This window comes from Macrobrachium rosenbergii, chromosome 31 (genome assembly GCF_040412425.1).
Source record: "Macrobrachium rosenbergii isolate ZJJX-2024 chromosome 31, ASM4041242v1, whole genome shotgun sequence".
NCBI classification, from domain to species: domain Eukaryota; kingdom Metazoa; phylum Arthropoda; class Malacostraca; order Decapoda; family Palaemonidae; genus Macrobrachium; species Macrobrachium rosenbergii.
Genome location: NC_089771.1, coordinates 15,500,224 through 15,521,241, shown reverse-complemented (window position 1 = coordinate 15,521,241; position 21,018 = coordinate 15,500,224). Strand labels below are relative to the sequence as shown.

Sequence of the window (21,018 nt, the reverse complement as noted above, 5' to 3'; positions counted from 1 at the left end):
TCAATTTTAAGATATTTGTGTGACTCAGTTTCAAGACATTTATATGACTCAGTTTTAAGAAATTAATATGACTCAGTTCTAAGATATTTATGAGAATCAATTTTAAGACATTAACATGACTAAATTTTAAGAAATGAATGACTCAATTTTATAATATTAATATGACTCAATTCTAAGATTTTTACATGACTCAGTTTTATGAAAGTAATAAGACTAAATTCTTAGACTTTTACATGACTCAGTTTTATGAAATTAATACGACTCGGTTCTAAGATATTTATGTAACTCAATTTTAAGACATTAACATGACTCAATTTTAAGAAATTAACATGAATCAATTTTATGAAATTAATATGACTCAGTTCTACGATATTTACATGACTCTGATTTATGAAATTAATGTGACTCAGTTCTAATATATGTGACTTAATTTTATCACATTAATATAACTCAGTTTTAAAACAACAATATGACACAATTTTAAGGCATTAATATGACTAAATTTAATTACATTAATGTGACTCATTTTAGTACAATAAAATGACTCAATATATGGCTCAGTTTTAAAATTTAGAGAATGGTGTCTTGTGATTTGATATAGCAATGATAATTATAGCCACAAATATAATTATTATTACTGTTATTACATGTTTTTATACCAGTACTTCATTGCAAAAGATATAAAATTAACATAACTACAATAATAAGCTTATTCATCGACCTATCTATCCATCTTATCTATCTAAAGTAATATAGACATTAAACCCGAATCATAATCCTTTAAATAAAACATTCATCCACTTACTGGTTGTAGGTCCAGCAATCAGGGCTGACAGCCAAGCTGACGCTATGGTGGCGGACACTATAACCTCATGCCACAGCGTTGAAAGGTTCATCTCTTTCCTGATGGGTGGAAGGATATAACAGGTTGTAAAGACAGGTTGTATTCTGAGGGGATAAAATTCGTCAGGTTTTGTTTTCAAGTTTGAGTTTATCTACTTGAATATTTTGACTTTAAGTTATGCTTGTAATATATATATATATATATATATATATATATATATATATATATATATATATATATATTATTATACATATATATGCTATATATATATATATATATATAATCATTGATACAATATACAAGTGGTATTGTGACTATATACAAGTGTAATTCATCAATTGTGTTTTCTTTATAAAATATTTTTCTCTCTAAATTTATCTTTTCAATTTTAGTTAAAAACTTAAGAAAAATGTAAGTGTGGTATTTTTACAAATAATTCATTCTTCCTTTCTTGACCCTCAAATTCAGGATAATAATTTCCCATTTAAATCTGGATTAAAGTTTTGTTTGAAAACTTCAAAAAATGGCAGGGGTTTTTCCTCGTTATCAGAAGATATAACTGTAAAATTCTGCCTACAAATTAAAGAAAATTACAGAGATGGTGTCTGGCCAATATATAAGCCATCGGATCATGTTTTTAAATCTTAATCATACACATATTCCTGTTGAAATAAAACTTGAAAAACAAAGGCCTTTCTGATAAGATGTATTTCATAAGAGCGTGCATGAGTGTTCATAATAATCATACGATTTTAAAACAGTGTTACCTCAGGGAGGTAACACTGACAGGCCACGTGCATCGATGAGGCAACGGTTTATAGAAAACGTATCTTTACGTAGAAAACGTGCTTTATATAGAAAACGTCTCTCGTGTGCAGAGTACCCACAAGAGCGAGAGGTTATTTTTATCATCATGGTAGGGACGAGTATCGCGAGGTCCTGACACACACACACACACACACACACACGCGGGCGTTAGGTCTGCCAAAATCGTATTTTTACGTCTGGGTGTCTCAAAACATCCTTGGCGGCGATGTTCCTCTGTCTCGAATACCTTCACGATGTTATAAAGTTAAGTATACCTTAGTTTAACCAGACCACTGAGCGAATTAACAGCTCTCCTAGAGAGGGCTGGCCCGAAGGATTAGATTTATTTCACGTGGCTAAGAACCAACTGGTTACCTAGCAACGGGACGTACAGCTTATTATGGAATCCGCACCACATTATAACGAGAAATGAATTTCTATCACCAGAAGTAAATTTCTCTAATTCTTCATTGGCCGGTCGGAGAATCGAACGCGGGCCCAGTAGAGTGCTAGCCGAGAACGATACCAAGCTGTCCAATGAGGAACTTCATGCTCTTTCTTTTTTAAGGTTTTTCCTGGTGATGTCTTTCTTGAGTCACTCCCCAAGAGAGAGGTGAGAAAAGAAAACGGGAAGAAACGTTCCAGTTACCGGAGTGCTGTTGTTATTCCGTAGTGGGATAAATGGAGAGGCAGTCATTCTAGAATATGTGCCATTTTTAAGTAAACCTTGTTGTTTTGATCAAAACACACTGCCTTTTGAACCATTTCACATGAGGCTCTTCGTGTGAAAAGTGTTTAATTTTCTGTTTTGAATTCCTCATTAAAATGGTCACTAAATCCAATGAATTAGGAAAAGACTAAAGGGTTGAAAATTAAGACATTAATTATATAAATGTATAAAGGTTAGTGTCTGTGAAAAACTAGATTTCTGGTGTGAATTTCTCACTAAAATGTTCATTAAACCTAATGACTTAGCACAGAACTGAAGGCTTGAAAATTAAAGAAATAATACGAAAAGGGTACGAAGATTGGTGCTTGTCTAAGACTAGATCACAGTGTCAGGAGATGGCATGGTCAAGTGGTAAGACTGGAAAACAACAGACTGGTAAAGGCTGTGAGTATGGGGAGTTAGACATGATGCTGATGTGCCTGTTGTATGGGTGTATTGGGCAGAGAAACTTTGTGAAAGTTACCCTCAGTTAAAGTGGGAAAGCAGGCTAATATATGTATGTATTGATGTCTGAGTGCATACAATCTTGACCACTTCAAGACTTACTTAATTAGGATCATGGCCCCAGAGACGACCCCTGTCCCATATCCGAAGAGGAACCCGCCGATGGCGCTGAAGAGGATCAGCATCCACATGGGTTTCGGAATGGATTCCATCTTGCTCCTCAGGGACCCTGCTGAGTAGAACGAAGATCTGAGATAATCAAGAAAGCTTTGAAGGAGAGTGTCTTACTATTTAGAATCTACTGCTAATATAATGGACTAACTTTCTGAATGACAGAAAGTACCTGACATCTCAGGAATAATGGCATTCTATGTAAGATTTTACAAACAATTTCAGATTTCGAAGACGAAAATTAGGCAGGGTAGACCCATGGACCAAGGTTGAACTGATGGCCCTCCTCTGGGGCTTCCTGCAGGACCCAAGGAGAGCCTCAGGAATTGGGAAAGCAATGATGACCTTTCCTGTCACTGGGATCCGTAAGAGCTAACAATTAATGTCACTTAGTGAAGAGTATAGCCAATTTACACCACCTAGCAGTGAATAAACGAATGCATTATAATACAGTTCTCACGACACTGCATATTATTATTATTATTATTATTATTATTATTATTATTATTATTATTATTATGCAAAACACCATGAACTATATATCAAGAACATTGATAATTACAGGAATACATCATGACCTAACCTAACCTAGAGGACCAGGGACTGTCTGAGGGAGGTGGTATCCAAGGTCCCCTTTACCTTGGCTAAATGTATTACAAAATAAGCACCCAGTACTTATGTAAACAAAATTATAATAAATTCTGCTTCATATAAATATCTCGTTAAATACACAATTGTGACGGCTGTCATACAATAGAAAATGTATTTATTTATAGACATAATACTTACAAAAATACTCTAGATTTACGTTTTTATGGTATTGGTTGAAACACAATTGATTATATATATATATATATATATATATATATATATATATATATATATATACTATACAAATTATATAATTTATAGATGTACATTGTAGAAGTACTCTAGATGTAAGTTTTATGGTTCTAGTTGAAACTAGAATTGTGTGTGTACATATATATATATATATATATATATATATATATATATATATATATATATATATATATATAATATATATATCTATATATATATATATATATATACTATATATATATATACTATATGTATATGTATGTATATATATATATATATATATATATATATATATATATATATATATATATATATATATATATTATATAATTCTAGTTTCAACTAGAACCATAAAACTTAAAAATCTAGAGTATTTTATAAGTATTACTCTGTGTGAATATATATATATATATAATATATATATATATATATATATATATATATATATATATATATATATATATATATAAATCAGTCAGAAATGACCTTATTAGCGAAAGCAGAACCTTCCTCTTGAATCTCCCAATCGATATCCCTGAACTTTAGGAAGAAAATCAATTGCCAGGAATTCCACTGATATTTGAAAGCACCCACTGACTCACTCACAGAAACAGAGCTTTGTCTGTCTCTGTGGCTTCTTGCATTGCAAGCAATCCTTTTGCTATGTGACTCTTATTATTATTATTATCATTATTATTATTATTATTATTATTATTACTGGAGACTTTATTAATTACGGAGAGTTGAATGTGTTTTGTATTACTGTATATAATCAAATAATTACGGAGAGTTGGCATTTGTTTTTCTATTATTATTATTATAATCAAATTATATTTTATTATTATTATTATTATTATTATTACTTGTTATTATTTTCTAATATTATTATTATTATTATTATTATTATTATTATTAATATTATTATTATTATTATTATTATTATTATTATTATTATTATTATCAACGAGGAAGTTATTAGTTACTGGGAGCTGAATATGTTAGCAAAGTCTGTTATTTGGTCATGATTAACATTCTGTATTTTAAAAATTTTATTATTATTATTATTGCTATTATTCGATACAAAAATTACAGACGTGTATACAAATTTTTCATAAAACATTTTTAGAAAAGCTAAAGATTTCATATAGCTCTCTAATACAATAAAGTTCATTCAGCCTCACATAGCTACAAACATTCCCACGATTTAAAGATATAAAATTCCATGTGAAAAAAACTGGTAAAAACTGGAGGTTATCTGTTAAAATTCCTTTGTCAATTCTCTAGTGTACTTTTGAGTCACTTGACTGGAGACGTGAATTTAAGGATATGAAGTGTTAATGAACAAAACTGACAAGGCTAAATATTTAAGATAAGTATGCACAGTAATAAATAATGATTATCATAATGTTGTCACTGATTATTTTTCGTCTTCCTTTTAAGACAGTCATGGCAGGAAATCTGCTGTCAATCACTCAGTCAATCGATCTTTCTAAGTCTGACAACGCCCGCAAGAGATCGAAGGAAAGGTTCACAATATGAAGATGAAATTCTGTATCACAAGAGTTCTGCTTCTTCCTTTTGGGCTTGAAATTGTCAGTCTAATCTTTGGCAATAAACAAGACTAATGTATTCACAAGAGGCTGATTTTAATATCAAATAATAATAATAATAATAATAATAATAATAATAATAATAATAATAATAATAATAATAATAATAATAATAATAATAATAACAAATAACCAAGAAGGAAACCATTTGCACCTTTTGCCTTCACTAAAAATTCCTGACTGTAGGAAGAACTCACAAGCTCAAACCGGTTATCAGTCATTCACCGGCACGTGTGTGTGCGCGTGCACGCGCTCGTGCGTGAGTACGTAAGAAGGGAAGTTTAAGGGAAGTTTGGTGAAAGAGGTTAAACACATTTTCTTGAAATTATTCATGGAATCCTAAGGCTGCATTCCATTAATTTTTTCATGACGAAATTGCAATTTGTGAACTTTATGTTCAGTGTGCAAGGTTGTTATTATTATTATTATTATTATTATTATTATTATTATTATTATTATTATTATTATTATTAAGTAAGCTTCATATACTATTCATATCAACAGCTTCAACCTTTTTTTTTTAATAGCATTCATCATCCACACCTCACTTCCCTAAAGGAGCATTAGCATAACAATCTCTTCTTATGTATAATAATAATGATATCTACGGTTTTGCTAAAGGAAATATAAGGCATTGTGGGGATCTCTGAACACGAACCAACCAACCTGGACTCAATTCCCTGATTCCCCCTTTACTGATAAGCTTTGGAACACTTTCAATGTCTCTGTTTTCCCAAGCTTATAATCTCCAATTTTGTTATCACTGTTTTTGACAGATATTCTGACGAATAAGACATTGGGTAGACAGTCAATGGGAAAAAACACTCTCTGAATGAACGATATATAACTAAAAATACAAAAAAATAATAATAAACAAAGAATAGGTTTAAATACATAAAAAAACAAAGAAGCCAAACAGCGAAGTTAAACGGACGAAGCGAATGCCAGAGAAAGAAAATGATATGATGAGCGGACGCCAAAAGGAAATGGTAATTTGTGCTCTAAGGGGTTAAATGCAGAAATTGGATATTTCCTACGTCGGCGAAGATCTACTTTGCTGTGCCAAGCAAGGTGGGTCGGTTAATACTAGGTAATAATGGAGAAAATGTATTATTATATTATTATTATTATTATTATTATTATTATTATTATTATTATTATTATTATAAAAAGACCAGTAACTTTGAAATGAAACTGTCCATAAGTGATTTAGTTGATCAAATGATTGATTTAACTCCGTACGTTGGCGTCACGAAAGGAGGGAAGAGAATATAAACACACACACACATATATATACATATATATATATATATATATATATATATATATATATATATATATATATATACATACATACATATATATATATATATATATATATATATATATATATATATATATATATATATATATATATATATATATATATAAATATACATAAACACACACATATATATATATATATTTATATATATATATATATATATATATATATATATATATATATATATATATATATATATATATATATATATATATATTTATTTATATATACATATATATATATATATATATATATATATATATATATATATATATATATATATATAAACACATTACCAAACGAAAGTCAGATAATAACAGAAACAAATATAAAATACATACCCCAATAAGCACGCACAGAAAAATTTTAGCTCATTATTCAGAGGTAATGAAAAATTACCCCTCACTTAAAACGCACTGATCTAAAGCTCCCGGTTGATGGGATACGACTAACTCGGTTTTTGGCCACGAGTCTGACTTGGCCCACCCTTCCTCACGCTTCCCCCCCGACCCCCACCCCAACCTCCCACACCCTCCATACAGGTAGACGGGGTGGATTACCAAAAATAGATCTACGAGAGACGTTGCTTTGGGGAACTGTGTACAGTACAGTCGTTGTTCCGTCTTCCGCTTCTCTGTCAAACGTTTGTGTAAGAAAAACTTGTATTTATTTGTTTATTTGTTGTGTTTGTATCTTCTGTCACTCATTTAGCCATGTAGAATTATTATGGCTGTTTAGTATCTACAAAAAATGTATGAATTTGTTTTTGCAGTTATCATAGATGTCAAAGTTAGAACGATTTCAAGATAATTACTGTTTCAAGAAAAGAAAACTACAATCTTAAATGTTTCTCCTAGATTTCCAGCGTTTCACTTCAGGTTTTCAAGAACTGAAAAAAACAGACAAAAAAAAATTTTTTTTTAATGAAAAAAATGCTGTGTAATGTAAGAACTAAGTTCCCTTATTAAATCTATTTGGTCAATAATAATTCCTTGTTTAAACTTTGTGTAAAAGTTAGATAAAAACGATTAAAATCTGACTAATATCTAGTTCGTGACCTTTAGCAACCAAGTAGAGACATCAGGTCACAGAGGAAGTGAAAGAGACAATGAACAAAGAGACATCATCTACATTACCAAGGACAGCCTGGTGACCTCACACACTAACAATATCAAGGTCTATAAGGTCCTTGCGGCCCCGCGCACCGTATCACGGTCTCCCGATTGAGTGAAACAGCTGTACCCGTATGCGAGAACACGTACGCGCATGCGCGGTATCGGTTTTCGTTAAGGGATACAGTGAATCCGTCTTGTTGTGTAACATACGGCCAAAGGCGTTTACTGTCGTGAATATCGCTTTGTTAATCGTTAGGCAGGTGAGCTACGACAAGGCCTCTATGTCTGTTCTTCATTACATCTTTGAGAAAGGTTAAACAAGGGAAGATTTCGATAAATAAAATGAGATAGATAACGAAAGGAATGATAGGGGGAGGAGCAGTGTCAGGTTAGAAAGAAAAATAGGACAGGATTTCAATACAGAAAATACGGTTGATGACAGAAGGACTGATAGGGGAAGAGCAGTGTCAGATTAGAAAAGATAGTGTCATTCTATTCTGCGTTAGGAGGCCATATCAGGGACTACACCAAATTCCTGTGCTTTAATTTATCATATCTATTCATTTATCTCCTTATTTATTTATCAACAACTACTTATTATCACTCACTGAAATATTACCGAAGGACATTAATAACGTGTATTGCCTCTTTCCATAAGAACCACACAAACCAGACGAAAATAAAAGCAAATGATCTAATGGCTAGTTTAAAATCAAGGACCTCACGTGACTCGGAAGGATATTGCCCGCATGAGAAGAGGAAGCAGAGAAGTATTCTGCACATCTGCATACTGACCTTTTCAAGATCCTTCTCAAGGAAGAAAGGACATAAGAGTCCTTTCACAGGATAAGCGAGATTCAGACTTCGTTAAAATTTTTTCTCTAGATTTTGACTTATAATGGCATCAATATCTCTATATAGGATCCTGAGACAAGCAGGTAATCCAGACGAAAAAACAAAAAAACAAAAGCAAAAACAAAAAAACCCGTGCTGGGGAAGGAAATGCAAGTCCCACAAAGCCACCTAATTCTTTTCACTGCCTCAGATTACGTCTTATCTCCTTCAATCCTAGGCTATTTAAGGGGCATTAGATTGCCAGTCTCAGTGGCCTCTCCACTTTATTAAATCCTCCTTCCGTATTCAAAATAAATTCTTCTTAGGTCAACAGTCATGACATAAGAGCTAAAACACTGAAGAGAATTCATGAGATAAGACCTTAAACACTCAGAGAATTCATGAGATAAGGCCTCCAACACTCAGAGAATTCGTGAGATAACAGCTCCAATACTAAAAGAATCACGCAAGCGGGTAGACATTGGAATAAATGGTCGCTAACAGAGGTCCCAAGTCTGAGTTTCATTCTCAGTGTCCCTGAAACATTGTGGGGGATAAGAGATGCCTTAAGGTACCTCGTGGCGTGGTGTATAGGTGTTTTGTTTCAATGGATAATTTGGAGTATCAAGGCTTTGAAGTGCGTTTACAGGGAGGTTAAATTACCACTTTAAAACGTGACGTATCTCATTAGCTAAGTTTGTACGTATATATGTAGGCATGTATATGTATTTATCTATTTTTTTCTTAGTCTTTTTCAGTTTGTTAATTTCATCGTTACATTTAACTCGAAATACTGTATGTTTTATGCTAAAGAATAATAATAATAATAATAATAATAGTAATAATAATAATAATAATAATAATAATAATAGTTTTTATACCTGTAAACACCTACGATAACACCTCTTGTTGTACTTCTATTTTGCAAAGTTTATGTAAATAAATAAATAATTATATATATACATATATATATATATATATATATAAATATATATATATATATATATATATATATATATATATATATATATATATATATATATATATTATAAATATTCTGCTGTTCGCCCTCTCTGCATTATTTTAATAAGAATGTCCTTCTAACAAAGACGGGACAGAATCTCTGCCGAATGCGAGCGAGGCTGGTAGGCTGTGCTTTTCAAAAAATAACGTCTTTAGCAGGGATAGTTTAGCATTAGGGGCCTAACCCATAGGGAGGGTTTTACCAAGTAACCTCTAGTGAAGGTGGTCTTAAGCTTCCTTTTGCTCTGTCCTATGCATTCGGCAATGTCTCTGCAAATTTTTCAGAATGCCTGGGGGCTAAACAGCCCAGGACTACAGCTTTGCCTTGGCCTGACCCACGAAAGCCAGTAGAGAGAGACTTGGTGTCACGCGAAGCACACAAGTTGCGTGTAACTAATTCTTTGTGCTTGTCCTCTTACTGTTTTATTGGTACTAGTGAGGCGTCCACCGTGTCTTTTCAAGACTTCTGATCGTCAGTTGCATGCGCAAGCAACCCACGTCAACGGTAAGTCGGAAATTTGACAGTTTTTCGTCAACTTGATAGTATCTCTTCCCCTATACCTCCATTCCCTCTGTTTTCACCACTTCGCCACCATCTACGAGAACCTGGTATAATCATATTTCTTTTATGAAGTCTAGTGTATGAATAATTAATATTACCTAGTGAAATTGCTTAAGCTATTCCCGTGCAGTGAGTAGGAATTAGGGGAAGTTAAGTAAGTAAATTTCAGGCAGCCTTGTGTCTCGATCCCATTGTTCGGAAGAGAATTTGCCTTTACCAATATGAAACTGTGTATGATATCTACCAGTATAGACACTTGTTGCATTATATTTTTTTACTTGAAGAAAGGGGGGACTTGACTGTGTCAGACGCTGACTAATTGTTCATGTTATTTCCTTCGCTTACAGCACATTCTTTCTTTGTCGGGACTATAGCAGGAAGTAAAGGGGTTTGATGTAATCCATTTGTTGTAGAGTAATCCATTAACCCATACATTGTTTCCCGGCTGGTGACCTAATTCAATTAAGTAATTGTCTGTCTTTGAGGTTAACTTTAGCATTAATTGACAGGTTATATGTGTCAGTGGCGAAGCAGGGCCCCATAAATTACATTAATTACTTAATAAACTCATCAGCTAAGCCCACACGTAACAATATATATATATATATATATATATATATATATATATATATATATATATATATATATATATATATATATATATATATATATATATATACTGTATATATACATACATACATACATACAACAGTTTGATTACATTTTATTACATTACAAAGTTAATAATAAACTCAGTCTGAACCGACAATTGTACTGATGAAGAATCAAACTTGATTTTATCACAAGATAACTTTATCACGTTTCGCAGAATCAAAGTCTAATAAAAATCCGATAAAAGACTTAAATCGTACAACTGGATGATAAAAAATGATTGGAGTTCTGCGAGAGAAGTCTTCATAAAAGTTGTTTTTTGCTAAATTATTCATTGGCATTTTATTGAAATTCGTAAAAATTTCAACTAAACCATCTATATTAAGATAATCGTAAAAAAGTGAATATTCCTAGTATATGAAATCAAGGTCACCAGAAGCATCTGGTAACGAATAAAAAAACTCGAGAGCGTTCTACACACACATGAATTGTGCTGGTTATGTTGCTGTACTCTTTGCTCTGTGGCTGATAGCGAAAAAACGAGTGAAAGATAATATAATAAAATAATAAAATGAAAAGATAATGGATGTAGTGGAGCAGATAAGCCGTACAATCGTTCATTTAATGATATAAGTATGAAATTTGGCAGAAATACTCATTGGGGGTAGGCTTTAGGAAAAAAGTGCTAGCCACCTGAAATTCCCTTCGGTGGCCATTTTTGTATAAATGGCCAAAGTTCAATCATTATTGGGATAAATTAGGGGGTTCTTTGACATAGAATTGCAGACTTTACTTGGGAGAACAGTCCTTGTCATTCAGGAATCCAATTTGTCGGCCATTTTCCAAGATGGCCGCCGGGTAAGCCTAACGGAAAATAATCTAACTCTTTTGGTATTTCTACATATTTGTCCTTATAACTCGATTTCTATGACTATTTATAGCCATTTGTTCATATATATAATTTAAATATATATATATATATATATATATATATATATATATATATATATATATATATATATATATATATATATATATATATAAATATATATAATATATATATATATATATGAAAATAAGAAGGCCCATAAAACACTATTTAAACGTTGAAACCATATATTTCGGGCACTTGTTTCTGTGCCCCTGTTCACCTGGAAGAATATGGACAGGTGGAAAGTTACAATGGTATATATACAAAAACATGAAGGTGTGGCCTTGGGGCCTCCGATGTTAAGGAGGTGGCGTTTCTTAAGAAGGAGGAGATTGACCAAATTCCCTAGTGGTTTTTGGCCTCATTAGCTCCGTTTGGCGATGGATCTGGCGGTCGCGTTTCTTGGGTCATCTTCTTCAAAACGAGGTGCGAGGATCAAGGTGTCAATGGCGTCCGATTTCAATGTCCTCCTGACAGGTTCATATTGTTGGTTTGATTGATGATAGCAGATTCCAGCATCTTTCTTTTGTACGGACAGCTACTCTTGAAACCAACTCCGCCCCACTCCAGTTAATGACATGCCCCCTGTATTTCTAATATGGTGAAAATTCCCGAAACTCTCGGAAGCGTAACGTACTGATCTTTTGTGCTCTGTTATTCTTTGCGAGAGCGATCTACCTGTCTCGCCTACATAAATGTCATGACAATTACCACACGGTATCTTGTAAACTCCGGCTTCTTCCCTTTTGTTATTTAAGTATACGTTAACGAGCGAACTCCGATGGATTTGGGATAATGGAAAATGAAAGGATTATCAGAACTGAGTTGCTCGGTGGCCTTTTTGATGTTTTCATCGTATGGAAGCTTTATTTTGTTGTTGAAATCTATTTGTCTGTTGTGAGTGGGACCTCTGTAGTATATTTTATTTGCTTTATTAATAGCCCTCTCGATAATGTGGTGGATAGAGCAGTTGCGTTAGGTGTTGGCGGATCGTGTTAAATTCTTGATCCAGGTACTCATTTGAACATATCCTAAGTCCTCTGAGGAATAGGTTGCACCCTACCATGATTTTTACGGAGACGTCGTGGTAGCTTAAGAAATGAATGTAGAGACAGCGAAGGTGGCTTTCTATATACTGTAAATGCATACCTGTTCTGTTTTCTTATGATCAGCACATCTAGGAACGGCAGTTTTCCGTCCTTTTCCCATTCTGTTTTAAATTTTATGGTCGGAACTAGCGAATTTAGCCTATTAAAAATGCTAAAGTCCCCAGCTATTGTCCCACACTGCCGAAGAACATCTACGTTTAAGCCAGATCATGTTATGGGGTTTGATAGACGACAAAACCTGTTTCGAAATATTCCTTAATTTGCTAGAAGGGGTGATAGGGACTTCCATTTGCATGTTTCAAATTTTTGTTTGTAAAAAATTACCATTGAAAGAAAACACGTTGTTAGTTACAAGAGTTGATAAGTCTTGGGCAAAGTTTTATCTATGCCAAGAGGAAAATGGTCTTCTATGGTTGTAATTCCTCTCAAGAAACAACACGTTAGCAAGCAAGGGGATTTCAGTAAATAATGAATCGACGTCTAGACTGGAAAGCAGTTTGTTGTTTGAGGATGTTTAAACTATTAAATTTTTCATGAAATCTTCTGCATGTTTGACGGGAGGATGACAAATTCGAAGAAATCGGGTGATAAATATTGTCTGCTCAGTTTAACAAATTTTGATAATTTGTACAATGAAAGAGACATAGATATTATGGGGCGTAAAGGAATCCCATCTTTATGTTTTTCGGGAGGCCGTAAAATAGGGGAGAGAGGGGGATTACCTTGAATGTCTCTAATATCTATGTCTTTTTATTGCCCCCTGCGGTTCTAACTGATGGTTAAACTGAGCAGCAATATTTGTTGTGGGATCTTTCGTTAATTTGTCCAGGTCAAACATCGTTTAGAAGTTCTTGAACTTTATTGATGTATGTCTCTGTCTAACAGAACTATTTTTCCTGTCTTTGTCAGATTTTTGTGATGATGATATTCCCCTTTTCTTAAGCTAATAATGCATTTTGGAACCATTTCGGGAGCGAATTTTTGTTGTTATTTTTGATCCAAGACATTTAGCAAAAATGCCTTTTGAGACATGCTCTTTTTCTTGTCATAGTTGTTTTTTCAATGCCAAATTTTATCAAAAAAGCAACTAGGAAATTAAGATTAGTCCCCTACCAGGTTTTAGAGCGAATGAAACCCAAGATTTAAAACGGAACTTCTGTTCTTCTGCAGTGAGGGATGGTTAGAGAGATCTTTACATTATTGGGAAGGCCAAGACTATTCCATACGCTGTTTTAATCAGTCTTTTTAATTTGTAGCACAAATTTCTGGAGTGGGACTCACTGTTTTAAAGCACCTGATAGCACAAAAATATGAAAGATATCTGTACATACCATCATCCCTGCACATGAGGCGAAGTGACGTGGCTAGAACACTTATTTTTCTTCTGATCACATAGATGTCTTGGTGTGTGGCTTGTATTCTGTCTTAGGAATGTGCGATGGAGTCCGAAAAATCTGACGCCGATGTCCAACGCGTGAAAGGGACATTTTGGGAGAAACTTGTTCCTGTAGGCATACCTGGAGAAAATTTCTCTGATTCTTCCTCTTGTGTAACCCATGTACTAGCCTATTCGTACTGTCTGAAGATGTGCTTGACAGCTAATGAAGCCAAAAAACTGGCGTAAACTGTGATGTTCCATACGGCAAATGAATGTCTTTTCCTGCAATACTACAGTCCATAATATGAAAAATAAGAAGGCCCATAAAACACTATTTAAAACGTTGAAATCCATATATTTCGGGCACTTGTCCCAATGTGCCCCTGTTCACTGGTAGAATATAACAGGTGGAAAGTTACAATGGTATATACAAAAACATGAAGGTAATTGTCTGACATCCTGATGTTAAGGAGGGTGGCTTCGCAAAGAATAACAGATTGACCAAATTTCTAGTGGTTTTTAGCCTCATTAGCTCCTCGTTTGGCGATGGATCTGGCGGTCGCGTTTCCTGGGTCATCTTCAAAACGGGTGAGGATTAACTGGTGTCAATGGCGTCCGGTTTCCAATGTCCTCCCTGACAGGTTCAGATTGTTGGTTTGATTGATGATAATCAGATTCCAGCATCTTTCTTTGTAGGAGGACAGCTACTCTTGAAAAAATCGGCCCCACTCCAGTTAATGACATGCCCTGTATTTCTACTAAGATGAGGAAAACGCTGACCTCTCCATCGCGTAACGTACTGATCTTTTGTGCTCCAAATTTTTTAGAGAGCGATCTAATCTCCTCCTTCATAAATGTCGTGACAATTACTACACGGATCTTGTAACCTTCATGTTTTTCCCTTTGTTATTTAAGTATACGTTTCCGAGCGTCCATGGATTTGGGATAGTGAACAGGGGCACAGAAACAAGTGCCTGAAATATATGGTTTCAACGTTTAAATAGTGTTTTATGGGCCTTATTTTCATATATTACACTGTAGTATTACAGGAAAAGACATATATATATATATATATATATATATATATATATATATATATATATATATTTATATATATATATATATATATATATATATATATATATATATATATATATATATATATATATATATATATATATATATATATAAGTGACAAATATACTAACTCATTATTAACTGTGTCCAAACTTGAGAATTATGATTATGAGTATATTAGCGTCTATTCTCCTTCTATCATTGTTGAACATCAGTGTTTCAGACTACTGAAGATGCATGACAAGGGCAGCTACAGAGTGCAGTACAGTCTAATCCTGTCTTTTTACAAGTGCACCTTCCACACAGTCCATCTTGCGTCCACATTTAGAAATCGGTTCAACTGGGGTCTGGCAACGATATATCATCAATGGTGCTCGGTTCTGGATTCCTTTTGCGGAAGAAGGCCGGTGGGATGTTCGTGAATGACTCAGAAAGATCAGGAACCTTTCTTGTTCGACTGTCCATAACACTGGGCAATGTGTGTACTTCCCCTTCTTCCTCTGGACTTGGATGCTGAAACAATGAAATATTTGTACCTAGAAGGATGTACTGGCTGCCGCGGCTGTTGGATTGTGGTCTACGTTGTCTAAAGCAGTTGTGAAAAGTCCCTTTCTCAAAATAGGTGGACACACAACACCATATTCCACATATTGCTTTACTATTCTCATCTAACTGTCCTGATATTTCCAACACTGTCATATGATATGCTAATTCCATTCTCATGAAGCTTGTCCATTAATTCTCTTTTTCTTGTTTGGCAAACACTTTCATCCCGACATTATGGGAAAAGGTGTTTCACGGTGTTTTGCATGTCTCCAGTATACTTAGAGTAGCAGTTGTGTTGTAAAAGTTGTGCAACAGCAACATCTGACAGTACAACACCATGGTCCAGATGGGGCCTGATGTCAACATCATGCTCAGTGCTGCAAACAAGCTGTAGAAGTGCCTGTGGAACAGATTCCTTCCCAAGTCCTTCTTGTAAATCTTGGCTGAATTTTGTTTCATGAGCAAGCATTTCTCTTCGAATGATATCTGCAGCTTTAGCCAGATGAATAGCTTCAGAGTACCTGCTAGCATCAGGCAGAATTGTGCCAATATCTTTTCTGAATGCTAGAAGAACATCACGCCCTTTCCTATGGGCCTCAATCTTAGGGATCCTAGAGAATAACTGCCCTTTTAACCTGGTGGTATTGACGTCTGGGGAGTCTACACCTAGTTGTTGTAGCTGGCGCTTGTATAGGGAAGCTACATCAGGAAGTCTGAATATTACAGGTGATGTTTCTGTATTCGTAATCTTGCTATCAATGATGCAGATAAAAAGCTCAGAAAAAACCACCGGATATAACTCTTTCCATTGATCATGGCAATTCTCCTCTTGCTCCGAGTTGCATAAGTCTGTCAAGCATCGTGGGTGATACTTCAGTTCTTGAGCAACAACATCACCAGCACTTAACTTTGTAAGGAGCTTTCCATGGTTTAGGGTCATGGCACATTGACTGATACTTTCATTCAGCTGCATTGTCACTGCTCGTCTTAATTTTTATATCTCATCCTCTTCTTCACACAAAAAGCATTGTACTTTTGGAGGGTCTGAGGCTCTTGATCTCTATCCACGGTTTTCTTCTGTGCCTGTGTACTGGGAGTCACTGTTCTCTTCTGTGCTCTTTTCAATTTGGTATTATTCAAGAAAAGTCTGCAAGAGTTATGATTTGTTTTACTTCGTATCAACGTAGTTTCTAACCGTGCTGGATCAAATGATATTGGCATAGCAATAAGAGCATGAAACAATGGTACATTTTTTGCAAGATTAACATATCCAGCAGAGCCCTGATTCCTCTGAAATAAGCTAAGAGGTGAAATTAGTGCATCATCATTTTTGTCCTCTTGACAAAGACAACATTTACTCTTAGTCAGTTTGCATTTTTGGTTTAGCATCCATGATAAGACACTTTGAACTTAAGTAGAGCTGGCTGAGGGTTTATCCTTTTATCACCTTTGCTCACTTTCATGTATGGTATACAGTTTGAGCTGTTACCCTACACCTGACCCGGTCGGTCATCCAATAGCATTTAAATCCCGTGCGATCTGTACACCATCCGGATAACGTTAAAGCTCCCGTCATCCTTGGCTCGGCTCTCCCGTGCCGGTACACCCCGTCAGTTCAGGTGTGGCGTTCTAATTTTTTGGAGCTGATTAGATAGCATCTGGGACACTAAACTTGCAATTTCGCTGATATTGAACCCCATGCAGAATTTCACAGCAGTGTCCGTCATCAGTGTGTCCTGGTAGTGAGCGACTGGCAGTCTCCTGGCTCTACCTCCATAGTTTAATTTCAGAGTTTTCCTTCTCGTATATGAACAGTTTTTATCGTGATATTGAGCTTCACCTGCCCAAAGCAACTGGTTTTTTGGTGCCAAAACCTTCCGCTTGCCCGATTGTTGTCTGCAGAATCCCCCCTTCCTCAGGAACGATAGTGTTGACTTGACTGTAAGATTCAGCTGTGTAGTTTGCAACCCTTTGAAAAAAAGTATACGAGTTTTACCAGACCACTGAGCTGATTAACATCTCTCCTAGGGCTGGCCCGAAGGATTAGACTTATTTTACGTGGCTAAGAACCAATTGGTTGCCTAGCAACGGGACCTACAGCTTATTGTGGAATCCGAACCACATCATAGCGAGAAATGAATTTCTATCACCAGAAATAAATTCCTCTAATTCTTCATTAACCAGTCGGAGACTCGAACTCGGGCCTAGCAAGTGCTAGCCGACAACTCTACCGACTCGCCAAACGAAGAACTATGCAACCCTTTGGGACATTATATAGACAGAATGAGCTTATCTTCTTTGCTTTCCCTTCCTTAGTAACCTTTTTTAGGAGCAAAAATTGGAAATAAATGGACAGAGATCGGCGTTTTTATGGTTTAGGGCTGTTTTTGAAAAAATGGCGGCCATATTGGAATTTTTGATGGCTAGCACATTTTCCCGGAAAGTGACGTAAAGAGTATATTCATATCAAATTTCATGCTTTTTCATCAAATGAACGATTCTGGCCAAAAATCACATTAAGCTGCTTCACTAATGTACTTACCGCTGGCTTTGAGACCCATAGTGCGAGAATGTTCGGGAATGATCTGTTTTCTTGTGAAAAAATGTTTTGTCTGCAGATAACTTTCTTTTGCCTGAAATAAAAAAATACATATACGTGAATAAATAAGAAATGAAGCATAAATCGAAATATATATTCGTGAATGAATAAGAGAAGCAAACTAGAAAAAAGCATCGCACATTCAATCTGACATCTGCACTTATGCGTTTAGGGGTCTGGGTTATGTTTTGTGTGCGTGTGTGTATGTGAGTGTGCGTGAGATCTCTCTCTATTTATTCACGTTATTAAAAAAAATATATAGAATTAAAAACACAACGTATCAATCTAACTACAGACGAGCATAAACACCAAACCTGTCACACTGCACAACTCACCTGACTGTATTGTTCAACGTACAATCTTTAGACCTATACTCAGCCTTGTCTGTTTTTAAACTAACCCGGAGACGCATAAATGACTTCAAAGGGACCCTGAACAATAGAGTTCCGTCGAGGGGGAAAAACAAATGCCATACGATTCAGAAATACCGTTAGAGTGTGTCCGTGCATTGATTAAAAAAAAAAAAATGGAAAAAATGAGTCGTGGTGTGGAATGCTGCTTTGAAATTAAGGATGTTTTCGTGAGGATGTTTTTAAACGGCCGCGAAAGCGTTGAATTAAATTCTTTGTTTTGTATATATATTAGATTATATATCATATTATATTATATATTATATAAATAAACATATCTCATGCGTAGGCTAGGTCTATGTTGCCACTTTGATGGCAGAAAGCACGATTAAGCCTAGGCCTATGTGCACGAAATAAAAACAACTTGCTTCCTCTTAAAATTTAAACGTTAAATTAATGTGGCTTATATAAACGAATATCAACATTATCTACGCTATCTTTATGAATGTCTTATGCTATAGCAAAGTAAAATAATAATTCATACCTTAATTTGAACTCAAAAGCCCTGAGTGTTTGACGAAATCACACGACAACGGATCCACTTCACGAGACGAGTCAAGCAACACTGAGGAATTTCTTGTCCTTCAGTTGTTTTTATACTGAAGAAGGTAAATCTGTTATTGTTGTTGCTCTCAGGGCGAAGATACAATGTCCTTCTTCCCTTAGTGATTAAATCTGATGAAAAGTAAAGGAGTCTTTCTAGAATCTTCTATGATAAAAGGTAAATGCACTCTTTTGTGATTAGGACTTTTGATATAAGTAAATTACAGTTTTTCTTGACATATCTAGCGTTTGTATGTATGTGTGTGGATGAATGTATTTGCATATATACTTTGTACGTATGTACGTAGCCTATGTATGTACGTGTATATATATATATATATATATATATATATATATATATATATATATATATATATATATATATATATATATATATATATATGTGTGTGTGTGTGTGTGTGTGTGTGTGTGTACTGTATATATGTATATATATGTAAACCCTTGAAACAGACTCAATATTCCGTGTAGGAATACTACGTAATGTTTGCCTTTAGCGATCTACCTTCAGGAACGGCATGGAATTTCGACCCTTTCTCCCTCCATCTAACACTCAACCCATGCAGACCTCCCCCTGAGGCCCCAAACACTCTTCTTTTTCTCTCAGCGAGTTTCACGCATCCTCTCTCTCTCTCTCTCTCTCTCTCTCTCTCTCTCTCTCTCTCTGATGTCACAAAGATCTCTTTCGTTCTCGCATTCCACATTAAAGAAATGAAATGGGTCATCTAAGGAAATGCAATCTTTCCTACAAAAATAGATTTATTATTTAAAGCAACCCAACAAGTAATGAATAAACAAAGCAAAGATTAAAATGCATCATAAATGAAATTATCAAGTAAGAAAAACATCTAACTCAAGATTTAGTCTCAGTCCAACTAAAAATCTGATTGTGGCTAATAGCCTGCAAATTCAAAAACTCTCACATACTCTGTCTTAGACACTGTAGTCTAGTCTCAGAAGTCTACCACATAAAATAATAGGCATTGCAAAGGTTTTTAATGTACTTCTATGATCACACAACCATGATAACCTCATGTCCTCTCCTCACTATTTTATCACCACACCACCACCACAGACATCTGTCAAAAGAATGCTTACAAATAATAATCTCCCAAAATATGCAAGTGCAAAACATAATAATGAAAAGTCTAAAATGCATGAGTAAATAGCATACAGTAAATAGAACACAATAAAATAGAATATTGAAATGGTAAAAGGTTACGTTCACTTCCCACACAAGTTCAAAAATGTCTTGAAACATGGTAAAAACACAAGTCCACAATTCACACAGAAAACGAAGAGTCTGAACTGTACCTTATTCTGCCAATTTAAGAGATTGCAACACTCAAAGATAATGTCTTGACGATACCGCTCTAGTCCGCTAATGAACGATCGGACTAATTTTGGGCAGAATTAGACACAAAATCTAGATTTCTAACGTACGAACTAATGTACGCACATACCAACTGGTCATATGACATAGCCAAT

At 34.7% G+C, this 21,018-nt stretch overlaps 1 protein-coding gene across 3 annotated transcripts in view; it reads right to left on the bottom strand.

Annotated features, from left to right (window-relative positions):
* The window catches only part of LOC136855375 (proton myo-inositol cotransporter-like), a 30,604-nt gene that overhangs the window by 7,390 nt on the left and 2,196 nt on the right, over window positions 1–21,018 (bottom strand). Inside the window, exons 2-5 of one of the 3 annotated variants that reach the window (XM_067132303.1) lie at window positions 19,454–19,644; window positions 18,503–18,593; window positions 2,928–3,057; window positions 806–903 (exon numbers count right to left, since the gene is read on the bottom strand). In XM_067132303.1, the coding sequence (XP_066988404.1) occupies window positions 806–903; window positions 2,928–3,057; window positions 18,503–18,521 (247 nt within the window). In that variant the 5' untranslated portion in view covers window positions 18,522–18,593; window positions 19,454–19,644. Of the gene's footprint in view, window positions 1–805; window positions 904–2,927; window positions 3,058–7,114; window positions 7,237–18,502; window positions 18,594–19,453; window positions 19,645–21,018 lie in introns of those variants that run through there. The other 2 variants (XM_067132304.1, XM_067132305.1) reach the window with 2 other exon arrangements.